Here is a 23,544-nt window from a genome sequence, read left to right on the forward strand (position 1 = left end):
TATGTACTCGAGGGTAACAGAACAAAGTGACAAAAACTTGAGACGACAAAAGCGAAACTATGATAGGCACACAAATGACGAAACGTTCACTGTAGGTCAATTTGTTTGGCTTCGCCATGACCAAAGGAAGAAAGGTATAAGTCCAAAACTAACGAACCGATGGGATGGACCTTTTCGAGTAATAACCAAACTATCCAATGTAACTTATCGCATTCAGCGAACACCCAGAACACCCCAGAAGATCGTTCACTACGATCGTCTGAAACTATATGAAGGACCAGAACTCGACGCTTGGAAGAAACCAAAAACACAAAGAACCATCATATGTGATGTCGATGAGACACTCAACAATCACGACGGAACTCGTAACAAGGACAACAATACTAACACCACCGAACTTGACAGACGTTATCCCCAAAGAAATAGACGTCCGCCTACTTATTTTTACTAATGAAACTATGATCATTTCTAATTTCGGCACATGAAGTAATAAATATATTTTGATATTATCACAACTAGACTCATCACCATGGTTTTCAAGTGCCGAACATGTAGATACCAGAACAGCAACAAGGAGGTTGTAAGACGTCACGAGAAAGATAGACATGATGTCAGCCTGAGTAAGCCTAGAGATAGAAGCCGTTCCCCTATCCGAACCTCCTTTACCAAATCAGCCTTTAGCCCGTATCGAAGACGCCTCACTACCCCAGATTTTACCATTCGACACCCCACTCGCGCCATCCTCCCTGGACTTCACCGAGCCCGCCCACTTCCTTCGTTGACCCCTACCCCATCTTTGATCTCCCCAATTAAGGACACCATCCCGATGGACATTGATGACTATGCACTTTCCCCGGAAAACACACCACCAACTTCCCCTCTTCCAGAAACTCCGTCCCTGACCGAAGACACTCAACAACCACCTCTCCCAGAAACTCCGTCCCTGGCCGAAGACACTCAACCACAACCAGCTTCCCCTCTTCCAGAAATCGAACCCCATCATGATCATGACGACGGAATCAGCATTAACACAAACCCTGTAGACGAATGGTACGAATATACAAATGACTCCGAAACTCAAACACAGGACCCAGAAGACCACATCGCAAAACTAATGAACAGGTGCCGCATTTCCCTCAAAAACAACCCAGACTCCTCACGCACCGAGGCCTGTAGCGAAACCCAGAGTTACTTTCATACACTTAATAGTAGGGAAAGTGTTGCCCGGGTCGTAGAGACTCTCCACCTTCCGGAGGAGGATTCTACACAAGATTTGAATATAAAGTTCGGAAGTTTTAAAGCATTCTCTACCCTATCTTTCCTCTTCTTATCTTCCTATCAACTTCTTAATCTTTTTCTATCTCTATCCCTACTTCTTATAAATGACAAACTTTGTAACGCCACTGATAAGTATATATGATTATTGTGTGTATATAAGTCAATTGAGCATTACTTTGATAAAGACTTCATGGGGAGGCCAAATTACACAGTTAAGATAATCTTTTTGAGGTGAATTTCAAACCAAAGAATATATACGTCAAATTTTGGCAGGACAAGAGATGTTATTTAAGTAAATGAATATTCGATTAATAGACATGTATGCATTAGGTGATTGATTGATGTTGTTGATGATGATAGGACGTTCCTATCGGGTGATGGATTAAGTACATGAGAGTTATAGTGTTTAAAGGAAGATTAACGGGAGTTGTACTAAAGAGCATCTCTTATATCCTGCCAAATAGACTGCCATTTTAAGAAATTGAGATTACAATTTTATATTGTAGATTTGTGAAATTAAACCTCAGATGTTGATGATTTAATGCATGTTCGTTTTGTTTATATGAAGTCATTATTACGGTGATATTGAAATATGGATATATTATGTATATAGTAACAACATGAAATGCGAGGACGCATTTTATGGAGAAGGAGGCTGTGTAACGATCCACCCTCACAATATTATACTTGTAACTGATTTCCATGCTAGCTGTCATATCTTTCAGTATCTGAAACTTCTGAAACATGCAGCTTGAATCATCCCATCCTTTCTTTTCTCAATCTTGTCTTATTTCTGTCTTTTCTCCTCTGTCTCCCTCTCTCTCCCTCTATGCTCTCTCTCTCTCTCTCTCTCTCTCGCTCACTCCGAGATCTTGCATTCAGCCAGCCTATTTCTCATCACTTCCTTCACATTCTTCATTTATAGGTAAACATTATCTCGATTAACCTTATTCCAGAAGTACCGCTGCGAGTTATAGTCTGGATTGTGTGTGTTTTGTGTATAAATACCTGCTTACAAGCAAAAGTTTCTAGTTTGAAGAAAGTCTAGTATGAACGGCTTCACGTATAAACACAACCGGAAGCATACGCGTACGTTGCTTCCGACACACTACCCACTAGATCCAATCTATAAATCGTAGTAATATGCCTAAGAATTCATTGTTTATGAAATGTGTGATTAAGTTGAATATTTATTCAGATAGACAAGCAAATTATCCCTAATATCATATTATTGTCTTAACAATCTCTTGTCAAAAACGTAAGAGAATTCGAATTTTGTACTTCTTTAGTTTATTAACTAGGATCGGAATTCAGGTTGTGCGGTTTACGCGCATTATGTAAATATGACAGTGAATCCCAAATTCATGCTATGAAATATTTGTTTGTTAAATTTCTGCTCTTATTACAAAGGAGAGCTTGAAATATTTATCTTATGCCTTGTATAAAGTTTCAAATAAACACATTGTAATGTTTCCATTACTTAAGCAGTGTAACGTTTGGAATAAATAAGCATTTAATATTGAATTAATAAGTATTTTGAACTATATAAAGACCAGTTGCAATGTGTACGCGCGCATCTAGCTCTGTGCATGATCGCGGCGTTGCTTACAGCACGCGCATAGATTTCCCCCACGTACGCATGATTTCCCCCACGTACGCATAGAGTGTATATATAAGATAGATTTTTCGGATTCGAGGCGATTCGGGAGAATCGCGCAACAAACCAGGTCCAACGTTGACTCGCAAGAGCCGCCAAACAAATTAAGTCCAAACTTTAACACAGAACTTTAAATAACATTGGCTTATTTCTAAACTCTCCTTCATAAACAAACAGGTATAGTTTCTTAAAATTAATATAAAGTCCATTACCAATTTAGTGTTATAACACAGATTTTATAAACATGAGTATTAACTTGTGTGTATATATATATATTATATAAAGACTTATTAAATTTGTAACAGTGGCGATAATATTATTGATGTAAAGAAAGAAATGATTAAATGAAGTTTTTGTTTTTGTGTTCAAACTAAAATCTTGTCTCAAACAAATGTGTTCTTCTTTTTGAGTGTCAATTTAGTATTCCATTTACCTGTATTTCTATAGTCATATATTTTGACTGAAACGAATTAAGATTTTATAAAGATACATCGCTTCCTATCTCTCTTTCACGAGATATGGCCACAAATACCAGGCTCGCCGTGAGGGAAGGTAGGGGCGATGCGGTCGACGCCCTCAACGAGGGCGACGGCCGGTACAATAGTCTATATGGAGCGGTATAGAATGGTACAGAAATCAAGACCTTGTAATCGACACCTTCTTTATTCCATTCTAATTATTCGGTGAATTCAATTTAGAATTCTTGAATACGTCTATAATGTATACCATGAGGCTAATATGATGCTCAACAAACACTCATGACAACTGCTAATAAGTGACAGAAGACAATCTCTAAGCAAATTACGTTTACTTTCTTAAATGAAACTTATTTACAATGAATGAAACTCATTTACGAAAGATGCATGCCGGCATGACCATCACTCTCCACCTCCTCCCTGCCTGCCTGCCTCCCTATGCCTTAATTTCTGTCTCCCTCCCTGTCTCCATGCCTTCCTCACTCCCTCTCCACTTCTCTCTCTCTCTCTCTCCTCTCTCCTCTCTCTCTCTCTCTCTTTCCCTATCTCCATTGTGTTATATGTGTTATCGCCTCTCTCCCTGACGGCTTTATTAATTTCTATCCAACAATTTAAAAGTTCATTATATTTATGAATTCGCCCGGCCCCCAGTCATTCCTCTATTATTGACGAAATATATATCGACTGATGAGATTAATCAATTATTAATTATGTATATAAACTATGTATTTCTATGTAGAAGGAAATTGATAGAAAAACAAGAAAATATCAAAATTGTAAAAAACATTAGCCGATTGGACGCGTTTATGCGCAACGATGCTTTGCCACCGTGAAAAGGGAAAAATAGTAATGACAATAGTATACACATGATGAATATCAATTCGATAAATATAATCCAAGGATGTATTACAGGAGACGGCACGTACGAAAATATGGTTAGGGGAAATTAATGTCAATTTTTTAAAGTTTCTTTTTTAATTTGCCTTGATCGTTTTAAGGTTGCACGTTCATTATAGAATGATGACAGAATCAAATAAGAAGTCGATGATAAACAGACACAGAGCAGATCGATACACGGATTCTTGCTCGACTCTCATATATATATTTAAATATTTTATATATATATATATATATATATATATATATATATATATATATATATAAATATTTTTTTTTTGGGGGGGGGGCGGCAGAGAACTTTTTCAGGTATCCCCAAGTGCCCTTGTTTATTTCTAATAAGTGCCCCTTTACCATTCTCATAAGTGCTCCTTCACCTCTGATAATAGGCCAATTCAAATATGAGTGTTTCCCCTTGAAAAGTGTCCCTTTTCCTTTCCTTTCTAATAAATGCCCCTTCCCCTTCTAATAAGTGCATCTTGTCCTCGCTAATGAGTGCCCCTTTTCATCCCTGATTAGTGCCCCTTTTTATTTCTAATATGTCCCCTTATTCCTTCTGATAAGTGCCCTTTTCCTTTTTACCAAGAGCCCCATCCCCTTCTAGCAAATGCCCCTTAGTAAATGCTCCTTTTCACCCTAATCAACTCCTATTAATATTTGATAGGTGCCCCTTAGACAAGTGGCCTTTGTAATAAGTGCCCTTTTTCATTCTCATAAGTGGCCCTTTTCGTCCCTGGAAAGTGCCCCTTTTCAAGTACAAGATGCCCCGCCACCACTAAAATGGTGCATACTGTGCGTGAATGAATCCTATGACCGGGGTAATTAAGTAAAGCGCTTAGAGACGGTATTCCATATTTTTCATTTTCATTTCTTTACTGTGTCCATATAGGATAATTGTTTATCTTGCTTCAACATAATTATGAACATAGGAACAACATATAATTGACATTCACAGGGCCCTGTTTTAGTATACATTTGATATAATATACATGATCATGATGAATATACATTTAAATACTTTTTCTTCTTCTTCTTCTTCTTCTTCTTCTTCTTCTTCTTCTTCTTCTTCTTCTCCTCTCTTCTATGAAGCGTTATGTGAATCCAGATTATTTATTCATTTATAATCATTATTACGTTCATTATTTATAAGACTATTTTATTTCTTACTACTATTTATTTTGAGTTATATTGAACGTATATGATTGTATATGTTTTTAAATGTATTTTGTATATGTCTGGATGTCCCTCTTTTATCACAAAATCCACTGGTAAGCAATTTTTCATTCACTTTTTGCCTTCTAAATAAGATATGCCTTTTATCGTGTGTGTATTGCATCAGTTGCATGTTTAATTCAGATATAGCAGTGATAACTAGTAACTACTGAATTGCAGCTGTTTTCAAGATTAATTAATCATCCTTGTGGGTACGTACTACTCGGAGTAAAATGGTCATTTTCACTTATAGTTTGTCTCGTCATCAACACCTTAACTCACTTTAACTGGTACCTGAATGCGAGAGAGCGAGAAAGGGAGGGTATTTTTTTTTTTCGCGTCGTCAGCTGACCGTCACTTGAAAAAGGTTGTCTCGACCAGTAGACACTAATCAAAATCATCATGATTTACATAAGAACGTCATTTATACGGTTGCATACATTGCTGCAATCAGCGAATGCCGCCATTACTTCAAAGTCTCGTCTGTCTCTACGTAACGTCCGTACAATGTCATCAGCAAACCGGCTCGACTTGAGCGGTGTTATGCCGCCGATCGCTACTCCTTTTGACAAAGATGAGAATATTCGCTATGACCTGTTGGAAGAAAACATTAATAAGTGGAATAAGATTCCATTCCGAGGTGAGTGTAGGCGCTTACTTTACGTTTAAGAGCCACGTACATATGTACGTACATATGTACGTACATAATAATGATGGAGATGATAAAAATAACGATGATGAGGATAAATGATGATGGGTCTAAATAAAAAATAATGTCAATGACAATGGTAATGATAATGATGAGATGGTGGTGGTGGTGGTGGTGGTGGTGGTGTGGTGATGATGATGGTGATGATGATGATGAAAATAATAACAATATGATGATGATGTGGTGGGCCAGTAAATGAGTTGAAGATGACAAGTTCAAACATAAATGAAACACAGGAAGCTCGGAATTACAGTTGAAGTCCACTTTATTAAATATATATATCAGCCGAAGCTTCAATCGTTGCAAACGACGAGTATTATTATTATTTGAACATGGTAAATAAACTGCTTCTCTCAGAGGCTGGGCGGCCCTATTGATTGAAATTAGCAGCACATCCTACTGAACATGGTAAAGGAATGAAATAAAAACTCAAATAATATCTACTTTCAAATAATATCAACTAAAACTCCCTTCAAACTCCCGCACCTCGCATTTAAATACCGCGGCACCCGATGAGGCTTAGATATTACATGATATTGCCAGCCAACCAGGAGGGCTCTTACGAAGCCAACCAATTGCAAAACGGGATATATCCAATTACCCTTTAGGTCATCCGACCAATTAATTGAGGAGTTATACCTTTAATTAATTATAACCAATGACAAAGCATAATAGATGAGTGTTATCTGATCTAGTCACCGACAGAAATGGGAGGAGTCTATCTCTTCGCGAGAATGTCGCGTCCCCGGCAAAACAGTCTATTGTCTAACTTGTTATTGGAAATGAACACCTGTACATCTTGACGCAGGAATTCATTTCCAACGTGCTTTTCGAAATGAACACTTTAATCTAATGCAAGAATTCAAACCCAGGGGTTGCTTACCCGTTCCCGGCATACTATTGAAAACATAATTAATGCTATTTAACTTTTAGGTGAATACAATTAATCACCCAGCTCGGCTCTTATATGGCTCTAGCGCCCCCTTTAGCCCAAATGAGCGTACTACTACAATGATAATAGTAATAAAAATAATAGTAATAATATTGATGATTATTAAGATAATAATAATTATTAGAAGTAGTAGTATTATTAAATTCATGACACTTACTGTACATAATTAAAACATGTACATTTAGGCCTAAATACAAATGATGACAGAGCTAAATTGGACACAGTCTTGTCAAGACAGATTCACTGCTAAAATAGGATTTAATAATCCTAGATCGTTAGATGGTGGTAAAACAAATATCAAGCAAAGTTATCAAACAAAATACTTAAAGTAATTGCATCTTGTTCCACACATTATAATCTTTGTTCACTACTTGTATCATATTCCAATTTTTTTAAAAAATTTCTATTCGATCAGGTTATGTGGTACAGGGGTCCAGTGGAGAATACATGTATTTAAGCAAGGAGGAGCGAGTTGAAATAGTCAAGCGGGTCCGGAACGCTGTACCCTCTGACAAACTCATCGTAGCTGGATCAGGATGTGAATGTAAGAATTCAAGATTTCATGTTTGAAAAAGGGATAAATTCACCCTTTTAAAATTCTCTCATTCTTGTCTCATTGAAATTAGACGGTTAATTTTGAAATAACTCACTTGTAACTCACTTGATCCAGGATTATTCAGTCTTAGACTGTTCCTATCCATGGTTTTCTATGGTTGGGGTTGTCATCATATTTATCTGGGTCATCTTCCACCAGTTCTCAAGTCCAGATTTGAAGTGATTGATAGTAGTACTCTCCACAACATCGCCTGGAAGACCATTCCACACATTGATTATTCTCTAGCATAAGGATGAGTATTGATATCAGTAAGCTTTTTGTCAGCAAGAATCATTTTATAATTCAGTTCACAGGATTTAAGTTTGAACTACATGTACTTATTTATAAGCCTAGCCTATGACTGAAATGTCTACCAGTAATGTTAGGGAAGGATGCAAGGGATTTTAAGAGTGCTCCGGTTTCCCAGAGAGCAAACATGGCCGACATTGATAGGGAATTAGTCCCCTTGTTGAAACTTTCTATTTTTTAATGGATGCACTGGAACTACATGAAATTAATTGGTTGATGTTCAACCATGATGTCCATGTTTCTCTTCCATTTTCCGTATCCTATTTTATGAAAATTAATATTATCAGAAATGATTGGCAATGAAAATTCAGTTTTTAAATTGCTACCTTGGAAAGGGATCAGTTTGGTGTAATGCTGGTAATTATATAGCTAGTGTCGAGTGGATGTAACCAGTGCAATAACACAATGTATGATAATTAGGAAATAGAATCACACATTGTTAAAGGGGATGTAAACTGACGAGACTATTTTCAATTCTAAATTGTGTTTGGATATCCAGTCAAAGCTGATGTTTCAATTTTCATGATTTCATCTCATCTCCAGCAACCCGTGATACGATCGAGATGACCCAAAGAATGGCTGATGCTGGGGCTGATGCAGTTCTTGTGGTGACACCGTGTTTCTATAAGGGTGGAATGACTGCAGAGGCCCTTACAAACCATTACACAAAGGTAAAGATATCATTCTTGTGACATGAATTCTTGAAGGGATAATCAATGGGTATGGTACATGTATGTCACCCTTTCCCCTTACAAATGTACTAAATAAGATTTCATTTTCTTCACAAGAGCTGTGATGGGGGGGGGGGGGGGGGGGGGGGAGGCTTTTAATTTGTAAAAATGGTATTCCTGCCAAGGAGTAATTCCATGTATTTCATTAACTTGTGAACATTTTTTTTTTTTATACAAATTTACATTGGATACTCCAGCATTCAATATAACAAAATATATGAACCAACAAATTCACAATTTTCTGAGTAATGTTATATATATCACCGAGGGCGTAGGTCAAGGTTGAAATGTGACGGCACAAGGAAATTCTAAATTTGAAGGGGAATAAATCTTATATTGAACAATAGCGTGTATACAATATCAAACTTGCGATGTCATGCCTTGCGCCTTTGGAGTCGGGTCCTCTAGATTACATTCAGATTGCTTTTGCATCAGGTGCACGTACATGTAGATAAGACGATGCAAACATTGGGTCCACGCAGGGAAGAGGGGTGCACAGTCTAATTCACTTCTGTACATGTTGTACAGTACCTCCAAAAAAAAAAGGTGTACACATGTCACATACATGTATAACAATATGTTGAGGGTCACATGACACCTTTCCAGCCAATGGGATACTCCCTAACAAATACCCTATTTTATATAAATTATGATCCCTTTGACTTTTACCTACTATAGTCTGATCTAAAGATTTTGTTTTACATAGGTAACCAATGTAATATGAATCTGCTATCTCGCTCCTAGACACAATCACACAATTCTATTGCATATAGACCTACTTGCAATTCAATCTTAAAAGTCAAAGGCCAAAAGTAATGACAATAAACTGAAAAAGGAAGTCCCTTGGAAATGATCAAAGGTTACCTTACATAGTTACATTCATTTTTCAACAGTCAACAAACACAGGGGATCATGTGGTTAATATTTGGGTACTATTCTGGAATATAGATGACCTTTGTCATTGATATGTATTTTCGTATTAATTTTTAAAAGACTTTTGAGATATGCTAAATGAAAGAAAAACATGTATGTGTAGGCAGTGCAATATTTTTACACTTATCAATAGACATCAGATTCCCATTTATTTTTTAATTCATTTGAGATATATACAATGTATTCGACTAAATCTAAACCTGATGCTGGGCTTAAGCTCTTGTTCAAAATCAGGTTAAAATAAGGAAGGTAGTCTTTTCCTTTGATGAATGTGATCTTAGATCCAGGTTAAGATATCAACTAAATTAGCAGAATGTAGCCATTGTTTTTTTTAGATTGTTAGTATATTATTATTAGTCATTATATTTCATTGCTACAACTATCAACATTTATAACAAATACAAAATATCCTAACTGATAATAGAAAAAGTATCTTCATCCATGTTTCTTTCTATTTTGTTCTTTTGATTGATCAGGTAGCCGATGCTAGCCCAGTGCCTGTCATCCTCTATAGTGTACCGGCTAACACTGGAATAGATCTCCCAGTTGAGGTGGCAGCTAAGATGTGCAGTCATCCTAACGTTATCGGCATGAAGGAAAGCGGTGGTGATGTATGTTGTTCATTCAGTTCATGGCCCATAGAGTTAACAACTAAATACTAAATACCCCTTATAAATTTGATGTTTTGTGTGCGTTTTTCATAAGTCAAGATTGAAAGGTGGACTGGTTGAATTAGGGCCTTTGTTGAATACTTGTATAAGCTGTAATACTTCACATCTTCTGCCTCGTAACTAATATAGAGCTACATGAATATGAATAGGACCATTGTTGCGTGCTATTGCTGTTCATTTACACATTTAAAGTAAACCAATCAGGTTCTTTTTTGGAAGGGGCACGTTCCCGTATTTTATCTGAATGAGCCTTAACTCTGTTACACAATGAATAAAGATGTATCCAGTGATGAAATCTAAATGAAAATTGAATTCAAAATCAAAAGATTCCTGAATTCTCCTTTAGTAGTTAGCAAATTGGGTTTGATAATATCACAACTCTTTTATTTATAACACATGTACTTGGGAGTTTATGTGCTGATGGTTTGTACTATTCTCTTGTCAACATTTTCCAGGTATCTAAAATCGGTTTGATGGTTCACAAAACAAAAGGTGAAGATTTTCAGATTTTAGCTGGTTCTGGTGGATTCTTCATCCAAGCAATGACTGTAGGTAAGTATCTCCGCACAGTGCTGACAAATCCCACCATGGTTGAATCATTATATTAACAAACATAAACTTTATTCAATTTATGTGAATCTTGATTTTAGGACAAAAGAAATGTCCTTATTGTACAGAGCAGAACACATTATTTCCCTAAATGTTGTGGCAGAAAATTTAGAAGAATGATTTCTTAAACTGCAAAATATGGCACACTCTGAGAGTGTTTATGTATCTGACATTTTGTTGATTTTGAGACTTCCCTGTACTGAAAATGGCATTATAGTATTCATATGATAGGAAGTAATTCCTCTGACCCTACAATAATCACTAATCAGTTGAAGCATATCATGAAAAGTATAGCAAAAGTGACTGTTGTTTCATTACCAACCATGTGGAACATCCCCGCTGTTCTCACAATTGATATTGTATTTAATAGATAATTAATGTTTACAGCTCACGAAAACACTAAAAGTACGCTTTTTATTTGATATTTGGATCTAAAGTAACTGCTGTTAGGTGGCAGAGAAACATTAATTTGTATTTGAGAGTAAAAGGATCTCAAGTTTATAGCTGGTGGATTAATACAATTATTTCCATTAATGTCAAGTTGAGAGTTATGGTGTTATGGTAATAACTTTGATTGTAAAAATAACTTATGCAACAATTCACAATGTTTTATCACACTTTAGCTAGTATTTGGTGATTGATTGAAGATCATATTACTGGTAGCTTTTGACAATGAGTCTTTGAAACCTTTGAGAGGGATCAGGGGAGTGTTTAACAAAGATCCTAAGTTGAACTTATCTCTAATTGGACTTAACAATTATGGAAAGCTGTTAGCATCTATGAAAATATTTTGTAAAAGTTATTTTAATAGGCATAAAATGTTGATTCAAATCATTCATATTTTCTATTATCAAGGAGATTTCATGTTCTTGGTGTGGAATTTATAAAAAAGAAAAAAATACTTTTTTTCTCTTTTGAATATATTTTATTTTGAAGCCTACAAATGGCTCTCTATAGTTTAGAAGTCCAACTTAGAGTTAAGTTCGACTTAGGATCTTTGTGAAACACCCCAGTACATATATCCCTTGAAAAGACACTTTCCAAAGTACCATACATGTATTTGTGACATTTATGCTATGATTGATGGTGTTATACTAATCTGATTTTATCTTACTCTTCAATATATACAAACAATGCTTTTATAATGCTCATGTGACTTATATTTCACATCCTATCCGAGGGGAAAATGTAACGCTTGAATTTCACGTTCTGTTTACCTTTGCATATATAGGTGCAGTAGGTGGAATCTGTGCTGTAGCCAATGTCTTGGGAGGAGAATTGTGTCATCTTCACCAGCTCTTCAAGGATGGAAAGATGGAGAAAGCAGTAGAACTTCAGCATCGCATCATTGCTCCAAATGCTGCCGTAAGTATGCAACAGACCACTAAGGTCCCAGAGTCTAAGGGAGCTTTGCAAAATGAAATGGCCCTAAATGCATAATTGTTGAAAATCGTAATTTAGAACTACATATTTAGGTTATGGAGCTGGTAAAGCAAATGTTGTTGTTGTTAAGATCACATAAGTTCAGGTTTCAGTGAGAAACATTGTTAAAGGACATTGTAAAATTTGGACTTTGTAGAAAGGTGGTATTTTTATTTTTAAAAGGTGGTCACTAAAGCAGATTTCTCTGTATTGCTTTTTCCACATTAACATAGAAAGAATGTATATCTACATTTAATTTTGAGGGCAACAATGCTGACCATTTTCTTTTCTGATTGGTTAAGTATAAGTATATTGTTAGACTCGGTATAACACATGTGAACAAACCAATGGCAATGGCATTTTGACTTTAACCTTGAATGTTCCTCTGTCTTCCTGCGTTGTTTCCTGTTGCAGGTCACAAGGAAGTTTGGTATACCAGGCTTGAAGACTGCCATGGATTGGTTTGGGTACTACGGGGGACCTACACGTTCCCCTCTGGTACCCCTTGCTCAGGGCCAGCTGGACGCCATGATGAAAGACTTTGTAGAGAATGGATTCGATCCAAAGAAGTGATCACCTGCCAGCGATCATCCAGAGGTGAAAGACCACACCGTCCCATCGTCCCTGTGGTGATTGGACTTTAATGCTTAAGGGTGGTATTCTTGAAAGCGGACTAACTTTAGTCCATGGTTTAATCCACCGACTAAGTATGGAATGCCAAGTGTCCATATGAATATGTTTTTGAATAATTTACTCTGTCATTAAAGTAAAATATAATGTAATAACATAATTAATAAACAATAATATAACTATGATATAATTATGTTATCATGGTAATTAAGGGACATATCAAATTACTTGGCATTCCATTCTTAGTCGTGGATTAAACCATGGACTAAAGTTAGTCCGCTTACAAGAATACCACCCTTAGAGGAGGGTTGGATGAAGTCAATCATGGTGGGAATCATATGAAATTAATGCATGGAGCAGTGGCAGCATATGAGTACGCTGTTCACCAACCATCCAACCCATCCACCAAATGGGGAGAGGTTTCCACTACACTTGCTGCCAGAAAATAATCAACAGCTACGTATGGACGATGGATAACTGCCAATTGAAAGAGAAAATGAATTTTTGCTAGGTGATTAAATTTAAATGTTATGGCAATGGGTTTAAAATGCTTGCAAAAATATCATGATGATAAGAATTCTGAAAACCTTTCCTGATGCGGGGCATTCGTTGTAGAATGCTCTCCCTCGAGAGATGAAATACATCAGATCATTTGAAGAGCTAAAAAATATTTTACAAATTTGATTTTGCCTATAGTTAACTACCTGTACTCTCCTTTTTTGTATGTTCTATTCTTCTGATGTTGAACGTGGGTTTATTACTGTTGGGTGCTTTGACAAAAGCTCCCGCTACAATTGCTCCGAGTATTATTTTATCAAAGATATTGGGTTAGGATTACAATTGGGGTTGAAGGTCAGAGGGTTAGGTGTAGTATTTGGTTCAGAGGTGACGTTAGGAATTTGATCAGTAGTGTGGGATATTGATTGTCTATCAAGCATTTGTCGATGGAGCATGCATCATAGCACGGCTTCCTTCATTCCATCGGGTCTTTGCGTCTTCGGGTTACATTTTGTGAATATTCAAGCCCAAATTCACGAAGGGTCGGGTGTAAGGGTTGTGAAATATGTGCCCCTCTTATCGCACAAGTGTTGGGTCCAGTTTACCCAACACTTTCTGAAACACTTTAATACAAAATAAACAATTACAATAGTTCGTAAAAAGGCCATCAATCGACACTTAGTCTTTGTATGGCCATGTTTTTCACAAATATGTAGAAGAAATATTACGGTAACCTTATCTTAAGGACCATCTTTGAAACAATTGTGATTTTTTGCATTCAGTTTAACCTGACAATGTGATGCACCTGACCCGTCATGAATATGGGGATATGTTCATGTAACCTGACAATCTGACCTGACGTGAAGACCCGATAGAACGAAGTAAGCCTTGGAGCACTATGTAGTACCTTGAGTATCCTTATGTTCCCTTTGGTGGCTTTTCTATTGTCATCACATCTGTGATCCAGCCATAAAACTAGATCCAAAATAATTCATGTCATGGGAAGTGGATTGTGGAAAGAATAGGAGAATTGCTTGTACTGGTAAGTAATCTTGAACTAACAATTTTAATCATACACAAACTTTTCTCATTAAACAGCGGCATTTGCAGAATTTTCAACAAAAAAAATTGCCTCCTCACTTCTTTTCTTCTTTTTGATGAAAATAGGTCAACAACAACAACAACAACATCAAAATAGATTTAGAAAAAAATGAAATGAAAGTTGTCTCATTTAATTTTCATAAGTAGTGTTTTTGTTTAGCGAAACTATTATGCTGTATTATGACTTTGGACTTGGACTTCCATACAGTATTTTCTTAGGGGAAGTAAAATGCATACAAGAATATATATATATATATATATGATATACAATGTATTAATGTATGTTTGTATTTTTATGAATAGTTATACTTTTATCAAGTTCCTTCCAGCATCACAAAAAAAATTCAGTACTGGATAGGTTCACAAAGTTAGAAACATAATCTGTGATTTTATATGCAATAAAATGAAATTCAATCTCAATTTTGAAGTTTTGTGAGTTTTCTTTTGTAGAGCATGAGTTGTTTTATTGGTTTATTGGAAGACAGCATATGAAGGTAATATTAATACTGATGAGGCAACAGTTGGTAAATAAGGTGTTATAATTATGATTATTACCATTATCATGATTTTTAGTAGAATTTTTTTAGGTTGAGGCGATTGAAGATGTAAGTTACAACTTTTATTTCGCCCACGAAACACATCAAATCATGAAAAATAAATAAATAAATAAAAGAGAATCAAAACAAGTCATTGAAGTTCATTAGAATCAAGCGTGTTTTTCATACGTTTTATTTGCTCCAACACAACCTCGAGAAGAGGAAGCAAAATACATGAATATCCAAAGGAACAATTTACATATTCATATAGTATCATCAATATTCTTCTTCTTTGTCTTCTCCTTCTTTTTCTTCTTCTTCTTCTCCATCTTCTCCTTTTTCTTCGTCTTCTTCTTCTTCTTCTTCTTCTTCTTCTTCTCCATCTTCTCCTTCTGCATCTTCTTCTTCTTCTTCTTCTCAATCTTCTTCTCCATCTTCTTCTCCATCTTCTTTTTCTTCTTCTTCTCAATCTTCTTCTTCTCCATCTTCTTCTTCTATTCCTTCTTCTTCATCTTCTTCTTCTTTTTCTCCATCTTCTCCTTCTGCATCTTCTTCTCAGTCTTCTTCTTCTCCATCTTCTTCTTCTTCATCTTCTTCTTCTTCTGCATCTTCTCCTTCTGCATCTTTTGCATCTTCTTCTTCATCCTCTTCTTTTCCTTCTTCTTCTTCATCTTCTTCTTAATCTTCTCCCTCTTCCTTTCCTTCTCCTTTTCAATCTTCTTCTTCTTCTCCTTCTTCTTCCTTTCCTTCTTCATCTTCTTCTCATTGTTTTTATCATCATTATCGTTGGATGTCTTTGTTGTTCTCACCATTGACATCATCAATGTCACCGTCATCATGAGCATCATCATCATCATCGGAATTTTGGCAAGGGAGGTGGGTCTTTTTATCTGTATTCGTCATCAGGAATGCCCCCCGCCCCCCCCCCCCCACTCAATACTTTTAAAGCGAGAGAAAGTGAAAGGTGCGTTAAATTAATTATTTTAATAATTGTCATGAAGGCCCATGATTTTAATTTGATTGTTTTCCTTCACTGCACCTACAGGCACTGAATTCCAGTCCATGAATAAATACATGATGTATTTATGTATTTACTTATGTCCAATATACACGTATTTATATATTTGATATATCATTAAGTCATCATATATTTTTTATATAAACACACGTAAAATTAATATGCATAAACTATAGCGCATTTGCGCGGTGATTGTGTTGCGCGATTATAGTACTTGTATATAGGGCCTACGCGCTCTCTCAAAAGGCGTCGACTAATATCATTAAAACAGAAAGATAATTTTGTTTGCGCCGAAATGGTTTCTAATTTTCTAGATCTATTCTGATCGCATTGTCTGTTATAATAATGAGGGTTAAACCATGTATTTTGCAACATCTTCACCTGGACAAGACGTACGGCATGCTGACAGGGAAAAATGTCCGAACATTGATGGAGTATTTCGATCTGATAGATGTCCATCAAGATGGATCAATAAACGGTAATCAACAACTTCATCTTCTCACCATTTTAAATTTTGAAGGTGGGGGAGAGGGAGGGATAGGCATGCGATAGGACGACAGGTCGGAAGGACACCCCCTCCTTTCCGGTGTATAACGCCTATCATGGGTCTATATATTATTTTTGAATGACATTCAACGGAAAACGTGACATATTATTTTTTGTTAAAGCCCCTCTAAAGCGTTGGGAGCCCCAAATTCAACAAAACTTGGATCGCAAAATTTCACTTTAATTTTGTAATGATGTGAAAGAGGCTGGCATTAAACACACACTTCTGCAAAGATTTTTCCCACTGAACGTAGGCCTACTTGAAGTCGAATATTGATAACAGAATATAAAATTCGGGTTTTCTGTTGTACGCAGAAAACCTAAATTTTATGTTCTTTCCTGATATCCTCGTTCACATCGTTATACTATCTTATTGTAATTTAGGGGCTCCCAACACCTTAAGAGGGGTTATAGTGTATGCTTATATAAATTAAAAGGGAGAGGGGCAGGGGGACAATGCCTCCCCCACTTTCTCAGGTACCTACAAAGTGCCCCTTTTTATAGGAAAAGTGCCCCTTTTCCTCAGTAAGAACTGCCTCTTCTCTTTCTAGTAAGTGTCCCTTTTCCTTGTGATAAGTGCACCCCACCCATTTTTTTAAACGTAAACGTCCTTCTTCACCTTTAATAATTGGCTCAGTCTCTGAAGGCCCTCTTTCAATTAAGTCCAAGATTCAGATTGTACACAATCTTTTTACAGAAGTTACTGTTTACAACCTCACTTTTTTCTGTTCATTATATACCCCGATGTGGGGACATTAGGCCATGTTAAAAAAAATATACATGTTTAGCCTCCCCGCCCGCTTCCTTTTTTGGGGCCGCCTCCTATTTTTTTTTTGAAAACAATTTTGATTTTGATTTTTTTTTTTGAATTTTTTTTGAATTTTTTTTTTGTTTTGAATTTTTGAAAAACACTGCTAAAATGGATCTATTTCTGATTTTTTTTAAAAAAATTTAAAAAATGGCCTCCTCCTTCCTATTTTTCAAAAAAACAGGACGCTAAACATGTTTTTTTTTTTATTTGGCCTTAGGGCCTACACTGAACATTCTGTACCATTCTATGATGTCTTCTTATGAATATACAGACATCCAGTTTTGCTTGGTTCTCGGAGCCATGACAGACTTGAAAAGAAATCAGATCTACATCGTCTTTGATATGCTCGACATTGATGGTTCCGGTCAGATTGATTTCGATGAGTTTTATCTTCTGATCTGTATTCTCATCTCACTTAAGGTAATTAATCCAATCCAATCCAAAAGATATTTGATATAGCGCCTTTTCCTTGCAGTCACAAAGCGCTGCACACACGCTCCACAATGTTTGGGCCACTTTAAAACAAAAGTTAGACACTTCTCAGAGATCAAGACTTTATTTATCCTCTGCTTGACCACGTTGTCCACCAACTGACTCGATCAGTGAATATAACATAACTTAGGCCAACCGATACCCTTCAAAATACACACCAGCTCATAACCTTCGCCCAACAACTGAAACAATAATATAAACTAATTTTCCCCAAATCCAGACTCTCATCTAGTATTCCTGAAACGTTTTACAGTGACTGCTTCGAAATCATGGAACATATCTCACTTTCCATCAGAGAATTAACCCATCTTGCCTCTTTCAAAAGATCATACTTCTTCCCTCAGTAATGTAATGCGATTTAGATATTAGTATTTTCATAAGTCTATGTATTTCATCATTTTCATGTTAACTTTCTTCTTCACATACTGTCATTTTGTAAGGACCATGGTACTCTTTGATTGTCGTGCTCCTAACATGACGATCGACATTATTATTATAATGGGTGTAATTGATAGCCATTGAATAAAACACTGAATTATTTTTTTTTTATATAGGGTGCTATATAATTTTCAACCATCAAAATGTTGATTGATGAGGTATAAGCCTTGTTTTCTCGTACAAGTAAAAAGGCAACACAATAATAAGAGCAGAAAAGGTGCCCATGTTGTTATTATCTGCTTATACCTCCCCGTAAATCTTTCTTATTGGTGAGAAAGGTATCGTTTATTTATTTTATCAAGTAAGATTTTAGAACTTGAAAACCTTTGGAACTTTTTAATTATGTAAACATTTATCATTTTATCATACTCTGAACAGGACAAAGATGAGAAGCAGTTCATCTACCGTCATTCCCGAACCGTGTTCGAGCTCCTGGACGAGGACGGGTCACAAAGCATCTCAGCTCAAGAATTCTCAGCTTTCGGCTTCCTCTTCAATTTCTACGGTGATGCCGTCAAGCAGATCTTTAATGACTTCGACATATCGGGCGATCAGGTTCACATATTTCAAGACTTCTCTGTTGAAATTAATGAATACAATATTAATAACGACTCCAAATGCACAATATCTTAGAGCCATTCGGGCAGGAGTGGTTCTAGAAAAATGGGGAAGGGGTGGGGGCTTTTGAGATAGGGCTGCAGGTTCTTGCATATATTTTCTTTACTGTATCGCGATTTTTTTTGTATATATTTTTTTTAATTAGCTTCAGCCCCCCAAAAAAAACAACAACAACACAACAACAATACAACAACAACAACAACAACACAACAACAACAACAACAACAACAACACACACAAAAACAAACAAACAAATAAACAAACAAACACCTGATACCAGGCGCGGATCCAGGATTTCTTAGGGGGGGGGCCCAAATTTGAAATTATGCGAGCCAATTATTGGTACGTAATGGTGACCACAGTGACGTAATGTGGGGGGGGGGGTCGGTGCAGGGAGGGGCGAGTTTCCCCTTCTCTCCTCCGCGAAACGCGGAAGCTTTGACGTTTCATTAAATTATTAGAGAAAGAAGACGGTTCGTTGTACCGTTCTCGAAAAAATAATTCTCGTCTGAATTTAGTTTTTCCCCTCACGCGCGAAGCGCGGAAAATTTTAGGATTTATTAAATTATTAGAGAAAGAAGACGATTCGTTGTAGAGTTCTCGACTCTTAATCCTCGTCTGAATTCAGGTTCCCCCCCCCCCTCCCGTGCGAGGCGCGGAAGCTTTTAATTTTCCTTAAATCATTAGAGAAAAAAGACGATTCGTTATATCGTTTTCGAAAATAATCCTCGTCTGAATTTAGATACTCCCCCCTCCTGCGCGAAGCGCGGAAGCTTTTACGTTTCATTAAATCATTAGAGAAAGAAGGCGATTCGTTGTACAGTTCTCGACTCGTAATCCTCGTCTTAATTCAGTTTACCCCTTCCGCGCGAAGCGTGGAAGCTTTTACGATTCATTAAATCTTGAGAAAAAGAAGACGATTCGTTGTACTGTTCTCGACTCTTAATCCTCGTCTGAATTCAGGTTCCCCCCTCCAGCGCAAAGCGCAGAAGCTTTTATTTTTCATTAAATCGTAAGAGAAAGAAGACGATTCGTTGTACCGTTCTCAAAAATAATCCTCGTCGGAATTTATTCCCCCCCCCTCCCCCTCCATACCGCGTGAAGCGCGGAAGCTTTTACGTTTCATTGAATCATTAAAGATTTGTATTACCGTTCTCGCCTCTGAATCCTCGTCTGAATTCAGTTTCCCCCCCCCCTCTCTCCCGCGCGAAGCGCGGAAGCTTTTACGTTTCATTAAATCATTAGAGAAAGAAGACGATTCGTTGTACAGTTCTCGACTCTTAATCCTCGTCTGAATTCAGGTCCCCGCGCAAAGCGCGGAAGCTTTTAAGTTTCATTAGATTATGAGAGAAAGAAGACGATTGGCTGTACAGTTCTCGAATCTGAATTCAGTTCCCCCCCCCCCCCCTCCCGCGCGAAGCGCGGAAGCTTTTACGTTCCATTAAATCATTAGAGAAAGAAGACGATTCGTTGTACAGTTCTCGACTCTTAATCCTCGTCTGAATTCAGGTCCCCCCCCCCTCCCGCGCAAAGCGCGGAAGCTTTTAAGTTTCATAAGATTATGAGAGAAAGAAGACCATTGGCTGTACAGTTCTCGACTCTTAATCTTAGTCTGAATTCAGGTTCCCCCTCCCGCGCAAAGCGCGGAAGCTTTTAATTTTCATTAAATCATTAGAGAAAGAAGACGATTCGTTGTACCGTTCTCGAAAATAATCCTCGTCGGAATTTAGTTTCCTCCCCCTCAATCCCGCGCGAAGCGCGGAAGCTTTTACGTTTCATTAAATCATTAAAGATTCGTATTACCGTTCTCGCCTCTGAATCCTTGTCTGAATTCAGATTCCCCCCTCCCGCGCGAAGCGCGCAAGCTTGACGTTTCATAAGATTATGAGAGAAAGAAGACGATTCGCTGTACCGTTCTCGATTGTTAATCCTTGTCTGGGGCGGCGGCGAAGCCGGCCCAGGAAGCTCAGAGGTTTTAGGCGTGTAATTAAGGTCAGATTTTTTAAAATTTTTGTATACCTTATTATCTTGTGACACTATTTGGCGTGGGGTCCAGGGGGCGGAGCCCCCCAAATCAGGGGTTTTATGCATTAAATTTCCGTCAGATGAGCATCTAAGGGCCCGCCGTAGGGCCCTAGATGGAATTCAGGGGGCAGACCCCCCGGAAGCTTATAGGGGTTTTAGGCATTTAATCACGGTCAGATGAGCATATTTTGATGCCTCATTATTTTTTAACACTGACAGTTAACTATTTTTTCTTTCTTGCTCTCATTCTATTTTTTTTCTCTTTAACATACTTTTTCAAAAAAAGTGGGGGGGGGGGGGGAGGGAGCTCGAGGCTCCCGATCCCCGCCGTACCTCGGGCCCTGACATGTAGGAATCTCAAGAATCATATTTCTTGCCTGGCTGCAAATTTAGGAATTTGTCATTTTCCAACAAACACATACAAACGTATAATTTACTAAAAAGTGAGGAAAAATCTCGGCAATGATGTCATTTCAGCATTATTTGTAATCCACCGTTGTGGAATTAGAAATAAACCACGTTTGAATTCGATTACTCCCAAGCCCTCCCCCCCCCCCTATCAGTACGCCCGTATCTCCTCTTTTCCTTTTTTCTTTCCCTTTCCTTCCTTCTCTCTTATTTTTTTGATGGGGGGGGGGGGGGTCAACAGCCTGGGATGCAAGGCCCTTTCGGCCCCCCGATCTCCTTCTTCCCCCTTTTCTTTTCTTCTTCCTCTTCTTTTCTTTTCTTCTTCCTCTTCTTTCTTTCCCTTTCTCTCCTCTTTCCCTTTCCCTTTCCCTTCTTTTCCTTTCTTCTCTCTTTTTTTTTTTTTTTTTTTTTTTTTTTTGCGGGGGGGGGGGGGGGGCCAAGGCCCGCTCGGCCCCCCCCCCTGGATCCGCGCCTGCCTGATACGTCTCCTACATTCGGGGTAAGGTATTTTTTGTTGTTATGTCCGAGATTGTCGTTATTTTTTAGGTCTCGTCTTTGGAACTGGCGTATTTAGCAACGTAAAACTATCTAAAAGCATAAATTATGTCCGATTCCATACGGGTAGCACGAAGACCTTTTGATAAGGGAGCTATTTGAAAATAAGTCAAGTATTATGACTCCGAAAAGAAATTTATTATAATTGTACGAATTTGTTGGTTTTATGTTGTAAACAATTCAAGAACAAAATCGAATTCAAAATGATTGTTTTAATTGGCAATATCATGTTTCCATATTGTGATGCTTTTGCTCTTACTTGAAACATTTTATTTTTTCTCATCAGGAACTAGACTACAAAGAGTTCAAGATGTTTGCTATGGCCTGCATTGATCGCCAGAATGAGATTGATCGTCTTAAACGTGAGGAAATAGAGCGTCAGAAGAGGAGACGAGAAGCTAAGGCGTTAAAACGACTGGCTGCAGGAGGCGGAACGTGGGCGTGGCTCCGCACATCTTCATGTACTATCGTGTGACTCCGCATTCAGTGGGGTTTCGTGGCGTAGGGTAGATCCAGCTCACCTAATGCATTGACTACTAAATTCATTCATTGCCATAGGCTTAATACAGGTGCCACCCGGTTCTAGTAGGCAATGAGTTAATTGAGGGGGCTTTAGAGAAGAGGAAGGCTGGCATCAGTATGAGATCAAAGCCACCGAATGTATAGGAGGAAAGATGAAGAGCTGGAAGTCGAGTTCACATCATCTTCTTTTTCATAATCCATCCCATTTTCTCACTCTCATTTCCCATCCACCTCCTTTTTGTATTGGGGGCCATATGCCTCAGCACTCACGTAGCTACGCCCAATGTCGTGCTTAAGGATACATCAGTAATCACCACTAATAATCTTAATTTTCTTTTCATCGATTTTTTTTTTTTTTTGGGGGGGAGGGGTTTAGGGCGGGGGTTAAACTTGCGACCGGACCAGAGGAAGGTTACAGGGAGGAGAATGATTTTATGATTAAATGTTTGTACATTTTGCTAGGAGTATGCCATGTTCTTCACGGTCTCTATAATTTTTCGGATTTAGATAAATCCATTTTTTCATCGATACCGGAATTGCCAAATATTTTTTTCAATTTTTTTTCTTCCGAATACAAGAACAAAAATAATTGTAATCCGGTTATAATCCCTCCAGCACTGATTGAAGATAATCTGGTGTGAGTTTTGACTAACATTTCACCGGACGTAACGAAATAAACACGGGGTGTAAAAAATAATGAAATGTATGGAAAAGAATTTTATTTAGTGAACGTAAGTACGAGGAGGAGGAAGAAGAGTGGGAGTAGTGAAGATAAAGAGAAGGAGGAGGAGGTTTGCGGAGGAGTGAGAAGGAGGAGTGACGATGAAGAGAAGGAGAAGGAGGAGGAGCTGAGGTGGAGGAGGGCGATGAGTGAAGATAAAGAGAAGGAGGAGCG

At 37.6% G+C, this 23,544-nt stretch overlaps 3 protein-coding genes across 3 annotated transcripts; all 3 read left to right on the top strand.

The window, feature by feature from the left end:
- The first annotated feature begins 529 nt into the window (after positions 1-529).
- On the top strand, positions 530-1,672 carry LOC115924187 (RNA-binding protein 12-like). The gene is made up of 2 exons (XM_030986063.1): positions 530-1,050; positions 1,639-1,672. Exons 1-2 carry the CDS (start codon positions 530-532, stop codon positions 1,670-1,672), a joined length of 555 nt encoding a protein of 184 aa, XP_030841923.1.
- Positions 1,673-5,789: 4,117 nt separating this feature from the next.
- On the top strand, positions 5,790-13,195 carry LOC579934 (4-hydroxy-2-oxoglutarate aldolase, mitochondrial). Its single transcript, XM_003728853.3, has 7 exons — positions 5,790-6,160; positions 7,597-7,725; positions 8,629-8,756; positions 10,226-10,360; positions 10,876-10,972; positions 12,261-12,394; positions 12,866-13,195. The coding sequence occupies exons 1-7, from the start codon at positions 5,923-5,925 to the stop codon at positions 13,022-13,024; spliced, it is 1,020 nt and encodes a 339-aa protein (XP_003728901.1). The 5' UTR covers positions 5,790-5,922; the 3' UTR covers positions 13,025-13,195.
- A 3,315-nt stretch (positions 13,196-16,510) lies between these two features.
- Positions 16,511-22,772, top strand: LOC100891326 (EF-hand calcium-binding domain-containing protein 9-like). The gene is made up of 4 exons (XM_003728858.3): positions 16,511-16,712; positions 17,863-18,011; positions 18,900-19,076; positions 22,414-22,772. The coding sequence occupies exons 1-4, from the start codon at positions 16,580-16,582 to the stop codon at positions 22,600-22,602; spliced, it is 648 nt and encodes a 215-aa protein (XP_003728906.1). The 5' UTR covers positions 16,511-16,579; the 3' UTR covers positions 22,603-22,772.
- Positions 22,773-23,544: the final 772 nt, after the last annotated feature.

This window comes from Strongylocentrotus purpuratus, unplaced genomic scaffold (assembly GCF_000002235.5).
Source record: "Strongylocentrotus purpuratus isolate Spur 01 unplaced genomic scaffold, Spur_5.0 spur5_scaffold_15, whole genome shotgun sequence".
Classification (NCBI taxonomy): domain Eukaryota; kingdom Metazoa; phylum Echinodermata; class Echinoidea; order Camarodonta; family Strongylocentrotidae; genus Strongylocentrotus; species Strongylocentrotus purpuratus.

Coding starts and splice junctions, on each gene's coding strand:
- LOC115924187 (XM_030986063.1), top strand. CDS start 530: ATGGTTTTCAAGTGCCGAACATGTAGATACCAGAACAGCAACAAGGAG. Junction 1,051..1,638: donor ACAAACCCTGTAGACGAATG/GTACGAATATAC, acceptor TGATGATGATAG/GACGTTCCTATCGGGTGATG.
- LOC579934 (XM_003728853.3), top strand. CDS start 5,923: ATGATTTACATAAGAACGTCATTTATACGGTTGCATACATTGCTGCAA. Junction 8,757..10,225: donor TTACAAACCATTACACAAAG/GTAAAGATATCA, acceptor TTGATTGATCAG/GTAGCCGATGCTAGCCCAGT. Junction 10,361..10,875: donor TGAAGGAAAGCGGTGGTGAT/GTATGTTGTTCA, acceptor AACATTTTCCAG/GTATCTAAAATCGGTTTGAT.
- LOC100891326 (XM_003728858.3), top strand. CDS start 16,580: ATGAGGGTTAAACCATGTATTTTGCAACATCTTCACCTGGACAAGACG. Junction 16,713..17,862: donor TCAAGATGGATCAATAAACG/GTAATCAACAAC, acceptor ATGAATATACAG/ACATCCAGTTTTGCTTGGTT. Junction 18,012..18,899: donor GTATTCTCATCTCACTTAAG/GTAATTAATCCA, acceptor TACTCTGAACAG/GACAAAGATGAGAAGCAGTT.